The following is a 17,584-nucleotide window of genomic DNA, read 5'->3' as shown; positions in this document are numbered from 1 at the left end:
CCTTCGGGACGGAGGCCGTAATACCCGTTGATGTGGACGCCCCGTCTCCCAGAGTCACCAACTTCAACGAACAGCTCAATGGAGACGGGCTCCGCGGAAATCTCGACTTACTGGAAGAAGCCCGAGAAGAGTCCTGAATCAGGGTCGCCGCCTACAAGCAGAAAGTGTCCAACTATCATGATTTGAAGAAACGCCCCAGAGAATTCTGAGCAGGGGATCTAGTCCTGAGGAAAGCTGCTATCTCCCAACCGAAGAAGATCGGAAAACTCTCCCCGACCTGGGAGGGGCCGTACCGAGTAAAAGAGGTGATTCGCCCAGGAAGTTATAAGCTGGAGACGCTTGGGGAGCACCTACTACCCCATGCCTGGAACTAGAAAAACCTCTGAAAATACTATCAGTAGTAGACCACCCGGCGTAAAAGTGATTGTAAATGTATGTATTGAATGTGAATGATAGAGGCTCTTTTACAAATCTCCTCGCACTCCTTGGAAACTCAGTTCACTAAAACTAGGGTACTCACTGCTTGGTTCGCCTCGGCTCGTCTCCGCAAAGACCAGGAGCGCACTCCTGGTTAGGAACAAGCCCGGACAGCAAAAACCAAAGCTACTTGGAAACCCAGTTCACTAAAACTAGGGTACTCACTGCTTGGTTCGCCTCGGCTCGTCTCCGCAAAGACCGAGAGCGCACTCCTGGTTAGGATAAAGTCCGGACAGCTAAAACCAAAGCTACATGGAAACCCAGTTCACTAAAACTAGGGTAGTCACTGCTTGGTTTGCCTCGGCTCGTCTCCGCAACGACCGGGAGCGCACTCCAGGTCAGGAACAAGTCCGGACAGCAAAAACCAAAGCAACTTGGAAACCCAGTTCACTAAAACTAGGGTACTCACTGCTTGGTTCGCCTTGGCTCGTCTCCGCAAAGACCGGGAGCGTACTCTTGGTCAGGAACAAGTCCGAACAGCAAAAGCCAAAGCCACTTGGAAACCCAGTTCACTAAAACTAGGGTACTCGCTTCTTGGTTCGTCTTGGCTCGTCTCCGTAAAGACCGGGAGCGCACTCCTAGTCAGGAACAAGTCCGGACAACAAAAACCAAAGCTACATGGAAACCCAGTTCACTAAAACTAGGGTACTCACTGCTTGGTTCGCCTCGGCTCGTCTCCGCAAAGACCGGGAGCGCACTCCTGGTTAGGATCAAGTCCGGACAGCAAAAACCAAAGCTACTTGGAAACCCAGTTCACTAAAACTAGGGTACTCGCTGCTTGGTTCGCCTCGGCTCGTCTCCGCAAAAACCGGGAGCGCACTCCTGGTCAGGAACAAGTCCGGACACCAAAAACCAAAGCTACTTGGAAATCCACTTCACTAAAACTAAGGTACTCACTGCTTCGGTCACCTCGGCTCGTCTCCGCAAAGACCGGGAGCGCACTCCTGGTCAGGAACAAGTCCGGACAGCAAAAACCAAAGCTACTTGGAAACCCAGTTCACTAAAAGTAGGGTACTCGCTGCTTGGTTCGCCTCGGCTCGTCTCCGCAAAGACCGGGAGCACACTCCTTGTCAGGAACAAGTTCGGACAGCAAAAACCAAAGCTACTTGGAAACCCAGTTCACTAAAACTAGGGTACTCACTGTTTGGTTCCCCTCGGCTCGTCTCCGCAAAGACCGGGAGCGCTCTCCCGGTCAGGAACAAGTCCGGACAGCAAAAACCAAAGCTACTTGGAAACCCAGTTCACTAAAACTTGGGTACTCGTTGGATAGCTCACCTCGGTTCACCCCCGTAAGGACCCGGGTCAACCGAAGCTCAAACGTCTGCCCGGAATATTTTTGGCCCACAGTATAGAATCAAACAGTATTAGCCAGATGCAAACATAAGTGGATAACGGACAACAAAATGTAATTTCCATTCATGAAAAAGTGGGGCCTCGAAGGGCTATTACAAAAAATAGGACTTCGAAGAGCCATTACAAAAAGTAGGGTCTCCAAGGACCATTACAAAAGAAAGAAAGGGAGCTCAAGACACCTGTGGGATCCGATCCCGCGAGAGGGGTGGGGCGCGAGCCGCCACGCTCTCTCTTGGTCTCTCGTACCCACGCGATTGGCGTGTGCATTTTTATTATTGATTTTAATTCATCTTTTATGTGAACTTGGGATCACTAAGGCAATCTGAATTCCACACAAAAGAGAGTGACAGAGTCGCCACCTAGATATGGGATCTAGGACCCGAAATTAACCAGAAATCTAGACTCGTTACGTGGTTACAAGAATGGAAGGTATGGGGAGTTATCCACCACATGCACCATTCCTGCCCGATAATCGGTCTTCAATTCCAAAAGTTAACTCTTTTGAATTTCTTTTAAATGGCTCATTTAACTCTATGTTAGTGTGCTAACTATGTGACATGCATCCTATGATCAAATTTCAATGTAGATCCTAAATGTGTATTTTGATTTCTTAATTTGTTTGAATTCAATCTAAGTGAATGTTCTCCTAAAATTCTAATTTCATGGAAAGTCCTAAGTGATTTAATTAAGAATTTACAAGAAAATTAATATACAAAACCCCACAATTTGTTGTGGAGCTGACTCGTGATTGGTATGCCATCAAGCATCCAACCTGCCTACGTACCCAAGCCTCACTGGGATCAGAGTCGACGTAGTTCGGTGCACCTAAGCTAAGCTATTTATGCCTAACTCAACTAAGACACCGATCTAGACTGGAGTGACTGTTTCAACAGTTTTAAAAGAAGTTATTTAATTCAAGTTGAGGATTTTATTATCTTAAGATTTCATCTAAGATGCTATATGATTCTCATCTAAATGCAAGTTGTCCCTTAGACTAATGTAGGTTAACCTACATCCTAGGTAACTAGGCTTGTCCTAGGGAAAGATTGGGTGACTAGTGTGACTAGACCTATGGCACGGTTGCTATCCATAGCAAACGTACGTGATGAGGCTGGACTCCTAACTCTAGGACTCCCTAAAACCTAAGACTCCCTAAAACCTAGGACACGACTTGACACCACTGTTCCTAAATTGGGCTCTAATGGTTCTTACGACGGAAACCGTGATCCAACGGTTCCGAAAGACACAAGACAAATCGATTTAAATTCTCGAGGTTAATGAATTTCAGATTTCAAGGATTTTCAGTTTCTGAACATTCAAGGATTACCAATGGTTCTAGGGTTCACCAATTTCGGCCCAGAAAAGCATCCAAGGAAGGGAATCGTGCGCTCTTTCCTTGCGCAATTCAATACTTAGGTTATAGCATCTTATTGCCTGGTATATCTCAGGATTTCCGTGGACAGTAACCTCGGAGCCAACAACATGCTATAGCTTAAATATTCAAATTGTCAAAGATCGAGTGCAATTGAGATACGATTATGGATGCACTAGCCATTTCTCCAGGGAAATCTAAGGATCCTAAAATTTCTATTTCAATGAATTGAGGAGTGGACATGTGACAGAATTTTGAGGTTCTTTTAGAAGCTTTAAATTGATTTTTAATTAATTTCGAATTTTCAATAGAATTTATCAATTTTAATCATATGAGTGATTTTACAAGTGAAACTGTTGCAAACGAACTCGAAATGAGTTGAAATGTCTACAGCAACAAGATATGATGAGATGTAGCTTACTGGATGAATTTTGCAGATTTTTACATTAAGCTCATATTTAATTTTGATTTAACAACAATAAGACCAGATTGCAAGAATAACACAGAAAATACTAGAAATAGAAATCTAAATTCAATGAAATTTCTACAGTAGTAATATATAAGTAAAAATAGCATTCTATGAGATTTTCATGAATTTTGGAAACTATTTACTATCAGTTTCGGATTTTTCATTTTTCAAACTAGATTATGAATTAAGAGCAAAAATAGCATTCTGTGAGATATCCAATAGAGGGTGTGCCAATACTAACCTATGGCCAACAACATCAAGAGCAAAAATTAGGCCCATTGCTTACCTGAGTCACCCCTTATAGATTTAAAAGGTTCTTAAGTACATTAGGTTGGGGGCTATCCCTTGAAGCAAAAGAGGGCTAAATTTTACAAAAGGTGGGTGGTTTACCAAGTTAAGAGAGTGCACTTATCAAAACAAAGGTGTACTAAAATTAAACCCACTAGTGAGCCAATTCATGAAGAAAAATAGCCGGGTTTGTATAAATACAACATAGGATATGATTGTACTGATCATGTGTTAGTTCTCAAAATTTTCCAAAAACTAGTGTTTGGTTCTCATTCCATGGAAAATAGTCAATGATTTTATCCTAGCCATCAAAAGAAGAGAGATCAAATGGATGTCTAGAATCAATTTTTGTGGACGCGCTTTCATATAAGAGTAATAGATAAAATGAGCGGATACTCATTCATTTGAGTAGAACAACAATCAAAGGGGATGAACTTGAGAAGAATTAGGGCCATTCATTTCATAAGAATGTAAAGAGAAATCATCTTAGCCACCCCTCTTTTGTTGTAGGAAGAATAGTCAAATAATAACCTAGATGGGGCTGAATAAGGACAAAGGGAGGAGGGCTTTATATATCATTTTCTATAAAAGGGAAAAGGGGTCAAATATACTAGTATTTTTCATTTATCCTTGTTATTGCTTCAACCCCTATAGTTTAAGAAATTGTAGCCAAAATGCATTGGGGTGGGTTGTTCACTGAAATGAGGGGGTGTGAATTTATCACTTCCTTAGTAAAAGCTATCAAATTAGGGTTCTGAAGAGGGGGGGACTAGATATCTCATTTCAGAGACCGAGAGAGGGAGAATGAAGGGAGAGGAAGAGAAATTGCAGAGGAGAGCTTGATCTCCACCTCCGATTCGCGGCCTCTTCATCTTCTCTCGCTATCAGCTCATCTTCTTTTTCTCCGATCACCTTGCCGAATGTCCGACCAATTTCCGGCAAAATCTCCTTCTCCGATCACGCCCTTGCCGGATTCCGGCCAATTTTGGGTCGGATCTTTCTTCTTCACTTTCCTACTTCAATTGTCTCAGCTTTGTTACTGATTCGAGCCTTGTAAAGCCATATCCACCTTCATTTTGTTTTAAAACCCTAACCTTCATCATTCTCCACCTTTTTGCATCATCCATCACCATTATCTCTTTCATTTTCGCTTGAAAACTCAAGTTTTAAGCAGAGGGAAGCTCGGATCTGAAAATAGAGAGAGAAATAGTCGTCTTCTCTAGTAAATCTTGCCGGAATCCGGCGGCCCTATCTTAGATTCTATCATCATCTACACCATTTCAGGTCCGTTGATCTTGTATAGATCTAAGGGATCTCTGGCGAATTCCGTCCTTCTCCGGTCGGATCTACAAATTTCGTTGTCTCCGCGAATTCCTTCCTTCTCAGATCTTTAGCTATTTCCATTTTCCTTGGCGGATCTGCGGCAAATTCTATCATCACCGGTCGACAACCATCAACCCTAGTAGCTTCATATTTGCTAGAATCAGCGGTCTCTTCCACTACCGGATCAAGTAATAATCATTGAATTTTTCTGATCGCTTTTCTTGTTTCATATACCTGATTCTGCTTTCAATCTTGAAATCTCTATCCAATATGAATGTGATTTAGATTCAAATCAGGCTCTTCAATTACTGGCATCTCTTATTGACATGCTGGTTTGAATTTAGATTGGATTCTTGGGCCTAATCTCTGAAATTTATAGCCTATTTGGTGTTATGATTTCGATATGGATCAAGAGCTTGGCATTGATTTTTCACATTTGGAAATTATTTGGCTTTACAATTTGGATTTCTGATGTTAATTTCTGAGAATTGTAGTCATTTAATATTGTGATTTTGATCTAGGTTAATTGGTAGGAATTTACATTTCAATTAGAAATAGATTTTCCTTGGATTTATAAGGTGAAGAACATTGGAAATTTCACATGGTTTAAAGTGTACAGAAAATCAAATGATTGTTATGGTAAAGGTTTTAGAAGCAATAACATGTGTTGATCCTAATTATTGTTGATTCTAGTAACCCCTGTGAGCTACCTTTTCCCTTGTCATCAGATTGTATGGCATATAATGCCAATTCAGCCATACTTTAGTAATGGTATTTCTTGAGTAGATTCCCTTTCCAACTCTTTTTGTTACTTATGTATGATGATCTGTCATCTGTGAATTCTAGGCTGTTAAGAATCTCATTTAGATCTTGGAATTCCTTGGGATTTGTATCTCAAAGTTAAAGCATCGATACTAGTTTTAGCACTCCATTGATAATCTTTATATCTAATAAATCTTGAATGACCGTTAGCTCTGTGTATGCTATGCTCCAAATTCTCGTAGATTTTGCAGCTCGTGAATTTTAGTCTTATAACCCTCGCTCAATCTGTGCTTTACGTTGATCAAATTGCTAAAATGTAGGGATTCTTGGGTCCTGCTTTGTTAACTCACCTGAGTCCTTAGGCTTTAATGCAGTATTACTCATTCGGATCATACTCTGCGTTGTTTGGGGGTAGGAATTTGAGTCATAAACCGAGATTATATTTGTTGGTTCTTGTCTTCTTCAGCTCAAAATTTATTGGTTTCGGGTTTCGCATATGTTTATCAAGAGAATGCAATGTAACATTTAGGTCTTGGTATTATTTTCTTGATCGAGATGATTAGGAAATGTTTAAGGCAATGATGGCGATAGTCGGAGCCTCCCCTTTAGAGAGACAAGTTGTGTCTCTATAGAAAAAGCCCATCATTGGGGGACTTGCTCAGTCCAAGTAGTGTTCCCCTCCTTTGTATAGTAGACTTGCCTAGTCTTTTAGACGCCTTTTAGATATTAGTAGCCCCGTTCATTGCTGGGGTAATGAAGGAGTCATCCAAAGCCCGTCTTTAGGGGACTTGCTCAATCCTTATAGCAACCCCTAATTCTTGCTTCCCGTTGATAGAGACTATCTTAGCCATATAAAGCCTTCAGTGCTAGGGATCTTAGATTGTTTTCATTGTTCTTGGGACGCTAGTTACTTGTTGTGGATCGTCTCTTTGAGGCATTAGTTGCTTATTCGGGGTTTCCCCTTTGGATTTAGGGCTTTGCCCTAGTTTGTGGTTGTGCTTGTGTGTTCCCTTTAAGATTGAAAGCATTTAAAAGTCCAGAGCATTGGAAAAGCTTTAAAATCCAAAAACATTAGAAATTTGAAAATTAAAAATATTTGAAAAACTTTAAAAATATCAAAAACATTTGAAAACATAAAAAACGTTAAAAAATCCAAGTGTTGAGTGTTTTTAGGAGCGTAGTGAGGAAGTTCGTTCCGAACTACGTTGGCTTGATCCCTTTCCACAGGGTACGTAGTGCAGCTTGGGATCCACATCCCAGGTCCACCCAAACCTTTAAAAATAAACATTTCAAACCTTCAAAAAATGCAAAAAAATTTCAAAACCTTTTTCAAAGAGATCTTCCCCTAGAGTTAAGAGTTTGTCCTAGATATTTTGGGTGTTTTAGAGTTAGGAGGCTGTCCTGATTTGTATTGTATGGTGTGTCCTGTCGCGTGGGTGTCCCTAGAGTTGGAGGCCTCAAGTTGATCGGTTAGACATTTAGTCGAACTGATGGCTAGACTAGGAAGCATATAGTCAGCCCATGGTTTTCATTAGGTTGCACAGCCTAGATACACATAGGATATAGGGCCCACCTGCATTAGCTTAAGGCTAATCAACTTGCATTAGTTAGGGCATATAGAGAGTTCTAAAAATTACAATTCACATGAACTTAAGCAATTATACAAAAAGCTTTAAAAATCAGTTGAGTCTAGTGGATCGAGCCTAGGACAACGGTTCTAAATGGTTAGGCATCGTAGTTTAGAATAGGTCATCGAACTACGTTGATTCTGATTCTTCCCGAGGCCGGGATACGTAGACTAGCCAGGGTGGATGGCCATTCTGGTCCGAGTCAAGTATTGCTTTAGAGTTTTAGGATTCGTCTTGTCAAGTCGTGTATATAATCGAATTGTGTTGTATGTTTTGCTGTGTTTTCTTACTTTCATGTACAGATCCTATACTTTTAGCTGTAGCATGCATGTGTTTGCACACCAGAACTTAGACACCAATTAGGTATGACATTCATAACCCAGTTATTCTCAGGTGACACTTATTTCATTTCTTTTATGTGTGCTTATTAATCATCTCCGAGACATGCATGATTAGATAGACGTCTTCTCGGAGATATTCGTTCCCATTTTATATGACTTTCGCCCAAAACTCTTCAAAATCATTAAGTAAATGGCATAAGAGACCAGGTGTTTGCACTTGAGCGGATGAGGTGCTCTTCGGACCTTCCAAATTCGTAACCAGGCATGGATCCATATATATTTCTGGTTATCCATTGCATAGAGGATTTGATTTTGGGATTCCATGGCCTATCCATGGATGACGACTCTAAATTATTTTAGGTATGTCCTGGTTTGGGGATTTATCCTTGGATTAAGAGGTATCTAGTTTGTATCGCCACTCGTGCTATGCTATGAGGGTGGCACCGTTTCGAGAGTTCCTTGGTAGAGCTCTCTTTCATGTGGATGATCCAGAGGATGTAGGGACTCGTTTCCTCTTCGTTCTTAGGATCGGGGTCCACAAATAGAAAAACAAATTTCAAACAGAGCCGGTCGACCACGGGTTCTCAGTCGACCGCAGATTGGTTACTGAAAATGTAAACAATTTCCAGAAAGGTGTAGCTCGGTCGACCGCAGTTCTTTGGATCGAAAAAAAAGTCCAGAAGCCTATCAGCGGGCGACCGGGGTAGCCCTGTCGACTGTGGCTATTCAAAATAGACATGGCTTTTCACTTCCGTTTTCAAACCTTTTCGTGCCCTTTTGCTTCCCAATAGTCATGGATGATTTTTAAACACAATGGACACTTTGTGGATGATCCAAAACGGTTGAATCACAAAGAGTTGCGATGAAACGGTCATTATTCAAACCAATCCGAGGGATGTCTTGAAGGGATGTTTCTCTCAATGAAAAGACATCAATTGCTCTATAAAAAGAGCTGACATCTTGCTTTTCGAAGAGAGTTAGTGGTGTATTTTTCTTCCCTATCAAACGGTCATTATTCAAACCAATCCAAGGGATGTCTTGAAGGGATGTTTCTCTCAATAAAAAGACATTAATTGCTCTATAAAAAGAGCATAAATCTGTCTTTTCAAAGAGAGTTAATGCTGCATTTTTCATCCTCTCATGCAATCTCCTACTGTCTTGTTTTTCAAAGTTTAGTTTTCATAAAAACAGTGCACTAAATACTGTTTTCTGCAGAAACAGTTTTAGTGATTTCTCTAAGGCTTGAAGTTCTTAAAAAAGGCGTTTTGGGTTTGATTACGCTTGTGCAAAGCATCATCAAACATTTGTAGCATCTTCCTACAAGGCTTCATTGTATCTTGGAGGCAATTCACGGATTCCCGTTGCACACAACTGGTGGGAGCAAAATTTGTCTTAAGGAAAGCAATCACGCGCCTTGAAGCAACTCTACAGGATTCTATCTTCTCGACATTCCCTTCAACAAGTAAACCTCAAACAAAACTCCATCAATCCTTCTAATTTTGGCTTACAATTCGGTGAATAACTTTAAATTGAGACGATAGACATGCAATAGGAAATCTATTGGCGATTTTGGTGGAAGGAATAGGAAACCCTTTCCCGAAAAGCCAGAAGTAGTTTTTTAAGGAACTGAGCAAAAATCATGGAATATTTAGGGGCCATTTGGATACGCGGATTTTAAAATCCAGGTTTTTAGTTTGAAAACAGTGTAAAAGAGGGTGCATGATCAAGCTATTGTATGTTGTCCTGACAGCGTTTCTTGAATTTTAAGTGAGAAATTCAGGTTTTAAAAATCGCTCCCGCATCCTAAGATTTCTAAACCTTGGAAATATGGGAGGATCTGCTACTCTCTGGCTGACGGAAAGAATGGCGAGAAGTTAAAAACGACGGCCGGTCCTCTTCTTCTCTTGTCTCTTAGCTACAATTTTAAAGACATCTCGGATTCTAAAATCCTCGTATCCAAATGGCCCCTTAATGTTTTAGCCTCATATACGTGCATGCCAAAATTTTCAAAAAATCCTAGAATTCTTGAATTGCGTTATTTACATGAGTTTAGGAAAGGGAAATGATATCCCCTCCCTAAACGGATAAAATCCCCCCCTTTAACGGTTTCTGTGAGAATAGTTCACTGATTGAGGATAAATTCACCCCCTTTAATGTCTTTCCTTGCCTTTAAAACTTAACGAATAATGTTAAAGGGGGGGATTTTATCCGTCAGAGGGGGGGGATATGATTCCCAGCTTTGTTTGGTTGCTCAAAAGCTAGGCAGCCATCTGCATTTGATTTGGATTTGGCATGCCATTCCACGTTTGGTTGCCAAAATGCGTTGGACTCCCATTGATTCCCTTGGATTTCTCTCATGTAATAATTGCTTGTCTCTTTCTTATCCCCTTCTTCCAAAAGCAAAGAACTATGGTTGAATTTTTTAGGGAATGATGCTCTCTCTCTCTCTCTCTTCCCTCTCTCTCCTCTCTCCCTATATTGGTAATGACACCCCCTACTTTTTCTCCTACTCTCTGAGTATTTGCCGTGCAACCAAACACTACCACACAATTTTCCGAGGTAATTCTAGGAAAATCAAAATGCTTGTCTCCTCCCTTCGACTTCCTATTCCACTACTCTCCGAGCAACTCCAAGCAACCAATCGTAGCATTAGGAAATTGTAATTATGTGTTTCTAAAGATATGGAGATTGCTAGAGGAAGTTGCCCAGTTAATAAAAACTCTGCGGAAATGAGAGAGAGAGAGAGAGAGAGAGAGAGAGAGAGAGATTTAAGGGATCCTTTTGTGTTTTACAAATTTTTTTTCGTCCTGGGAATGAGGGTACCACGTAGATCGAAAGCCAGATGGGGGACTGTCCACGTGGGCGTGAACAGTGAAACCCCCATCCTGCTATATTATAATATACACACACATATATATAAATATATATATATATATAGAGAGAGAACATTTTCTACACACTAGTGTAGATAAGTTATCTACACATTACCTTAAAATACAATGGGGATCACATTGTTTTGTTTGATCCAAACCATTCATTTGATTGGCCCTCACATAGATTGAGTGTGCCCAAAAAATCAACTCCATAGGATCATTCTGACAATTGGATTCTGATTGGCCCTCACGTTGTTTTGTATAGAGAATATATTTATATCTCTAGAAAGCAGACTTCATTATCTTACAAATGAATCCAGTTTCAAGACAATTGGAGCTCAATAACCCTAGTTTTAAATTATGACAAGTTGGTACTTCAAATCTAGTTAATTTTTTACTGTTTTGTATATCTATCTTCTAGAAATATTTGGTACTTTCATAGTGTGACTCCCGGATAGGAACTATATGGGAATTTTTTATCTTAAAGTCTGTTTTGAATAATTTGAATCATAAAATTTCATTGAGTAAAATTTTGCACTTTTATTTTATGAGCTAAGGGTGACGCCCTGTGTCTTATTCACCATCTTGTTTAGTTTTTCTACATTATGTGACGGTGATTTAGATTCTAAAAATATATATATTTTCCTTAACCTTGACCTGGGATGTAACATCATTGATTACCTTCAATGGTTAATGAGATAGCTCATATATTTAATGATATCATTTTACCCGTGATAGGAAATCCCCTCTACATGGATTCCAAAACAGCGGATGAAACCAGGTTAAATTTTGCAAGGATTTGCGTAGAAATCGAAGCTGGGGACCCTCTACCAGATTCTATAGAAATTCATTCTCCCTTTGGGGTCGCAACCCAGTTATTTGAATACGAATGGAAACCTCAGTCTTGCAATCTCTGCAAGATTTTCAACCACTCAACCGATAAATGCCCTGCTTCAGCAAAGTTCAATCCCAAACCTGCCCAAGAATGGAGACCCATTTCTCGAAAAGAGCCTCCTAAAGCTCCCTCTGCCCCTTCCTCTGATCCTGATCTTATCCAGGATTCTTCTACTCCTGCCTCTTCCCCTAAACCCCAATCCCCACCAAGAAATGAGTCTAATCTCTCCATTGTAACAACCCAGAACCCATTCGACATCCTCAATTCAGTTGACACTGAAGAAAAAAATTCTGATTTCATTTCAGAGGATGAAGATGTTAGTACCACCTCTGGCCCCTGTGCAATCCTCGGGAATAACAGGTCCTTGGGTCTAGATGGTCCCAGTATTCCCAACTCCTCTGACCTTCTTTCTTCCCCTGGCCCCTTAACTGAACCAATCGAAAATTCCCTCCCACCTTCTGATTTTGATCTGAAGGACACCCTCCCCGAATCCTCTGATCTCCCTTCCTCCCCCCATGCTGATCACACAAGATCAACCCAAAACTCCCCTCTGCAAAATCCTCATGATTAAGCTTGGGACCTGGAACATAAGAGGGCTTGGTACCAAAAATAAGAGAAAGGACATAAGAGATATTATCCGTAAAGAAAATCTCCCATTTCTCAGCATCCTTGAAACTCATGCTCCTATCCACAAAATCCCTGAATACATGACAGAAATGTGCAGTGGTTGGAATATTTCAACTAATTATAACAGCTTTGATAGAGGCAGAATATGGATCATTTGGAACCCAAATTTGGTGTAGGTAAGAATCCTCCAGGAAGCAAATCAGTTTATGCACTGTGAGGTCAGATTTCTTCAAACCAATATCACCCTCCTAGTTACCTCTGTCTATGCTCTAAACAGAGGAACCGAAAGGAGAGTTATGTGGAATCATCTATCTCTCATTGCTAGAAGTGTCTCCCTCCCATGGATCATTATGGGAGACTTCAATATCATAAGATTCGCCTCTGAATTCTTGGGGGGAACTGGTCCCTCGGCTCGTGATATGGAAGACTTCAACTCCTGGATTGATGAATGCTCCGTCTCTGATCTTCGATCCTTTGGGCAAACTCTTTCTTGGAATAACCAATCGAATGAGAATAATTGGAAGTTTAGAAGGCTAGATAGAGTCCTTGTTAGCGAAGAATGGCTTTACCAATACCCCTCCTCCTTCACCTCTTACCTTCACCCTGGGCTATCCGATCACACCCCTATTACAATCCAGTTAAACCAATCCCCTCAAATCCCTAAACCTCCTTTCAAATTCTTCTCCATGTGGCTTGAAGACCTCTCTGTGTTTGAAGTCGTGGAGAGAGCATGGAACATAGAGATCGATGGATCGCCTCTATTCATTGTAGTCAAAAAGCTCAAAGAAGTGAAAGATAGTCTAAAAATCTGGAATCGTGAGGTTTTTGGCAGAATAGACATTGAAGCTCCTCGGTTGAGACTGCTCCTTGAATCTACTCAAGAAAAGATTGCAACTTCCCTTACGGATCAGGCGTTGAGAGATGAAGAAGTCTGGATCAAAGATGAATACATTAGGACGGCTAGAAAGGAGGAGGCTTTCTACCGGCAGAAATCTCGATCCCAGTGGCTGAACCTTGGGGACTCGAACACTGCTTTCTTCCATGCGGCCATGAAAGCCCGAAAAAACCAAAACTGCATACAAGGCACTGTTACTACTGAAGGGTCCATTTCAACTAATCCCGACGAGATAGCAGAAACTATGGTTGAGTTCTTCTCTTCTCTTCTCAACAAGGAGGAATCATCCCAGCCAGTCCATCCCAACAGCATTCCCGAACCTACCAGATCTCTTTCGGAAGCTGACTCTCAGTGGCTTACCAGGAAATTTTCTGCTGACGAAATCTGGGATGTCATCAAAAGCTCCGATGGGAACAAGTCTCCAGGCCCTGGTGGATTCAATGGGTGCTTCTTCCAAGCATTCTGGTACTTAATTGGGCCTGACATTGTTAAAGCAATCCAATTCTTCTTCCAAAGAGGTAAAATCTTACCTCAACTAAATGCCACCTTTCTAGCTCTCTTGCCCAAAACCCCTGATGCTAGCTCCCCAGAGAAATACAGGCCCATAGATCTCTGCAATTTCTTGTACAAAGTCATCACTAAACTCCTGGCAAATAGACTTAAACCCATTATGGATAGCCTCATTAGCCCTTTCGAGTTAGCATTCATTAAAGGTAGGAGTATCCATGATAACATTCTCCTAGCTCATGATTTATGTCATAATTTCCACAGAAAAAACCCAAAAAAGCAATGTGTATTAAATTAGACCTCAAAAAAGCTTTTGATAGTGTCAACAGATCCACCCTAATTTTCTTCATGCAAAAAATAGGCTTCCCAGAAATTTGGTGCCGGTGGGTGCATGAATGCATTTCTACTCCCTCTTTTTCTGTCCTAGTCAATGGGTCTCCCCGTGGATTCTTTTGGTCTTCAAATGGCCTCAGGCAGGGTGATCCCTTATCCCCCCTGCAGGGTGATCCCTTATCCCCCCTCAGGCAGGGTGATCCCTTATCCCTTATCCCTTATAATCTATGCCGAGCCTAACATCACTTCAGCTACAGGGATCCTAAAATGCTTAGAGTCATTCAAGATTTGCTCGGGCCTTGAATTTAATCCTACCAAAAGTGAGGTCTTCTTTGCAGGCATCCAAAGCAGTAGCAAGAGAGCTATTTGCAACATTCTTAAGATCGAAGAAGGAAAGCTCCCAATAAAATACTTGGGTCTTCCCCTAATCACTTCAAGGCCCACCTCTAGAGATTGCCAACCTATCATGGACAAGATCAAACAAAGGATCTCTTCGTGGTCAAACCATCACCTTTTTAGAGCTGGTAGAGTGGATTTGGTTAAATCCGTTCTTAGCACTTATCAAATTTATTGGTCTGCAGCGTTTCATATCCCCAAAGCATCTCTCAATAATATTGAGAAAATCCTTCGAAACTTTATCTGGGCAGGCTCAAATCTTGAGAAATCTCATCACCCAGTGTCTTGGAACACAATCTGTAGCCCCAAATCTGATGAGGCCTCGGGATCAGAAAGGTATCAGATTTGAATCCGGCCGCCCAGATCAAACAACTTTGGCACATCCTTACCAAGAGAAACTCTCTCTGGGTTACCTGGTTTGATCGGAAATACAACAGAGGAAGAAGTTTATGGACTCTCCCCATGCCTGCATCCCCATCCTGGGCAGCTAGAAGCATTATAAAATCTCGTGACATGGCCAGCAAGCATGTCTGCTTTATTGTCGGAACTCAGACCCCTCTGCATTTTTGGACAGATCCTTGGCATCCAAATGGTCGCCTCTCTGCCCAGTCTTCCATTATGACATCCTTCATTCCCCAGAAAGCTTCTATTGCTAAGGCTAAATTTCAGGGTGGGTGGGATTTGATTCAAGTGCTTCCTCATCTTCAAGAGCTTAAGCAGATCATCAATACAGGTCTTTACACAAAAGCTGCTAATTCTAACCCGATTTGGAAGCCGGAATCTGATGGGAATTTCAGGCTATGTAGTGCTTGGAACGCCGTTAGATCTCCTAATCCTAAACCTCCTTGGGTATCATCAGTTTGGTTCGCCGGTCACACTCCGAAGTTCAGTATCACAGCTTGGTAAGCTCTTCAGGACAAAATGAGTACCAGAGATAACCTTCACTTCCTCGGCCCCAACCATGATCGCTCATGCCTTCTCTGCAATTCTGCCTCCGAAAGTGTCAACCACATCTTCTTCAACTGCTCTTACTCGGCATGGATATGGCGATTGATTCTCCGTCGCATCTCAGATAGAAGAAAGCAAAAAAAATCCCTATCTGATGAGGAAAACTGGATTAGGAGCAAATTCAAGAAAAAAGGGCAGACCTACACCCTTGTCCGAACTCTTCTCAGTGCTTCAATCTACTTGATCTGGCAGGAAAGGAACTCGAGACTATTTCAAAAAAAAAAAACCCATAAAAGGTTCCTTCTAAGTAGAATTATCAGTGCAACGAGATCTCGTATTTGGCCCTCAAGCTGGAAGATGAAGACTCTGAAGAAAACCAAAGAATTTCCAACTCCTTTAATCTTCCCTTGTTCAGCAAAGCCACCGAACCAAAATTCTATCATTGGGAACCTCCTGCTGCCTATGAGATCAAGTTGAATCCGGACGCCTCCCTGGCTAGTGATACCACCTCGATTGGAGGCCTTCTCTGAGACCACAAGGGTACAATCCTTTCTCTCTTCTCTATTAACTGCAATCCTCACCCTATCCAAGAATTAGAAATTGAAGCCATCCATCATGGAATCAAATTAGCCGCGAAGCACCAAGTTAAGAGGCTGTGGATAGAATTTGATTCGCTCATCGTTGTTATGGCCATAAACCTGCTTTGGCCGTGCCCATGGCGGAAAATCTCAACGCTCGAATCAATTAGATCCATGCTCAACTCTTTTGAGTGCTGGAAGCTGACCCACATTTGGCGTGAAGGCAATAGAGCAGCTGACTTCTTATCCAAACCCACCTGTATCTGTAAAGGAGACTCAATTACTCTTGAATTGGTTCCAGAGGAACTTGCAAAAATTGTTTCTGATGATGTATCGCGAATGATTTATCCTAGATTGTAAATTATCTTTTTTCCTTTTTAATATAGCTGGTAGGGGTGGCCAACCGGTTCGGTTCTCGGTTCTCGGTTCCTTTTTTTTCGGTTCTCGGTTCTCGGTTCCATGAACTGTAAGAACCGAACCGAACCATAGTGCACAGTAGGACCGAACCGAACCGGACCGAACATAATCGGTTCGGTCCAGTCCGGTTCTTCGGTTCTAATTGCTAATTATTAATTATTAATTATAATTTATAAAAACTTTTAATTAAAGTTATAATATAAGTTACTTTCTTATTATAAGAATAGTATTAACTATTACTTATTAATATTATAAGTAATTTATATTATTAAGTATATGTATAATAGAAATATAAAAATATTATATATATATATTCAAAGTTCGGTTCTTCGGTTTCGGAACCGAACCGAGAACATTAGACCCGGAACCAAACCGAATAAGTTCGGTTCTTCATCAGTGGAACCGAACCGGACCAAAAATATTTTTTTACAGTTCGGTTCCGGTTCGATTCTTCGGTTCCAGTTCGGTTCTGGCCACCCCTAATAGCTGGTGGGGGTCTGCCTAACCCGAAATTACCGAACAAAAAAAAAAAAAAAGTAGAAAGTCGTTCAAAAAAAAAATTGACCCAGCTCTCCATAAAAGGGATCGAATGCAAAAAATGGGGCTTCTTAAATTTTTCCCCAACAGGAATAGGAAGAGAGGAAGCGAAATTGCAGAGAGGGTGTGGGGTTCCACCCTCGGGCCACCCGCCGAATCCGATCCTCGACCCCCCTTCAACTCCATTAAATCCGAGCTTCATCAACACTACCATCTCAGACATTATGCCCTAGCTCCATCAGCCTTCTTTCCAAATTCACCCCAACCACCAATAGCCACCTCCTACCTCTACCACCAGCACTGGATTTCTCCTCTTCCTCACTCTAGATTAGGGTTTGCATAAAAAAGGAGAGAGAAGCAAAGAGATAAGGGTTTGGAAACTTTAGGGTTTTGGTAAGGAAGAGCTCAAGGAAGAAGAAGACTCTGGGGTTCTTTCAACCTTTAGTTTGGGGTTTCATGGAAGAGGTTCTATTGGGGTTAAAAAACAGAGAATAGGTTCTTATATCTCCCTTTCATTTTCAACAAATTCTCCATTGCCTTTTCCTTTCCTGAACCAGACCAAGCA

General features: G+C 41.4%; 1 protein-coding gene across 1 annotated transcript; it reads left to right on the top strand.

Moving 5' to 3' along the window:
• Nucleotides 1–12,758: 12,758 nt before the first annotated feature.
• LOC143865431 (uncharacterized) lies at nt 12,759–15,445 on the top strand. Its single transcript, XM_077375811.1, has 3 exons — nt 12,759–14,016; nt 14,482–14,875; nt 14,977–15,445. Exons 1-3 carry the CDS (start codon nt 12,759–12,761, stop codon nt 15,443–15,445), a joined length of 2,121 nt encoding a protein of 706 aa, XP_077231926.1.
• The last annotated feature ends 2,139 nt before the right edge of the window (nt 15,446–17,584 follow it).

The sequence above is a fragment of the Tasmannia lanceolata genome, unplaced genomic scaffold, assembly GCF_043159265.1.
Source record: "Tasmannia lanceolata isolate RefF3 unplaced genomic scaffold, GAP_Taslan_0.1 ptg000079l, whole genome shotgun sequence".
Classification (NCBI taxonomy): Eukaryota; Viridiplantae; Streptophyta; class Magnoliopsida; order Canellales; family Winteraceae; genus Tasmannia; species Tasmannia lanceolata.
The sequence above is the reverse complement of the archived record's forward strand: the minus strand, read 5'-3'. Positions and strand labels throughout refer to the sequence as shown.

What these genes read in the sequence shown, in the direction of transcription:
- LOC143865431 (XM_077375811.1), top strand. Translation starts at nt 12,759, where the DNA reads ATGGGAGACTTCAATATCATAAGATTCGCCTCTGAATTCTTGGGGGGA. An exon ending in CGAGTTAGCATTCATTAAAG is followed by an intron (nt 14,017 to 14,481) that starts GTAGGAGTATCC and finishes TCTTCTTTGCAG; the next exon opens with GCATCCAAAGCAGTAGCAAG. An exon ending in GAGGCCTCGGGATCAGAAAG is followed by an intron (nt 14,876 to 14,976) that starts GTATCAGATTTG and finishes GAAATACAACAG; the next exon opens with AGGAAGAAGTTTATGGACTC.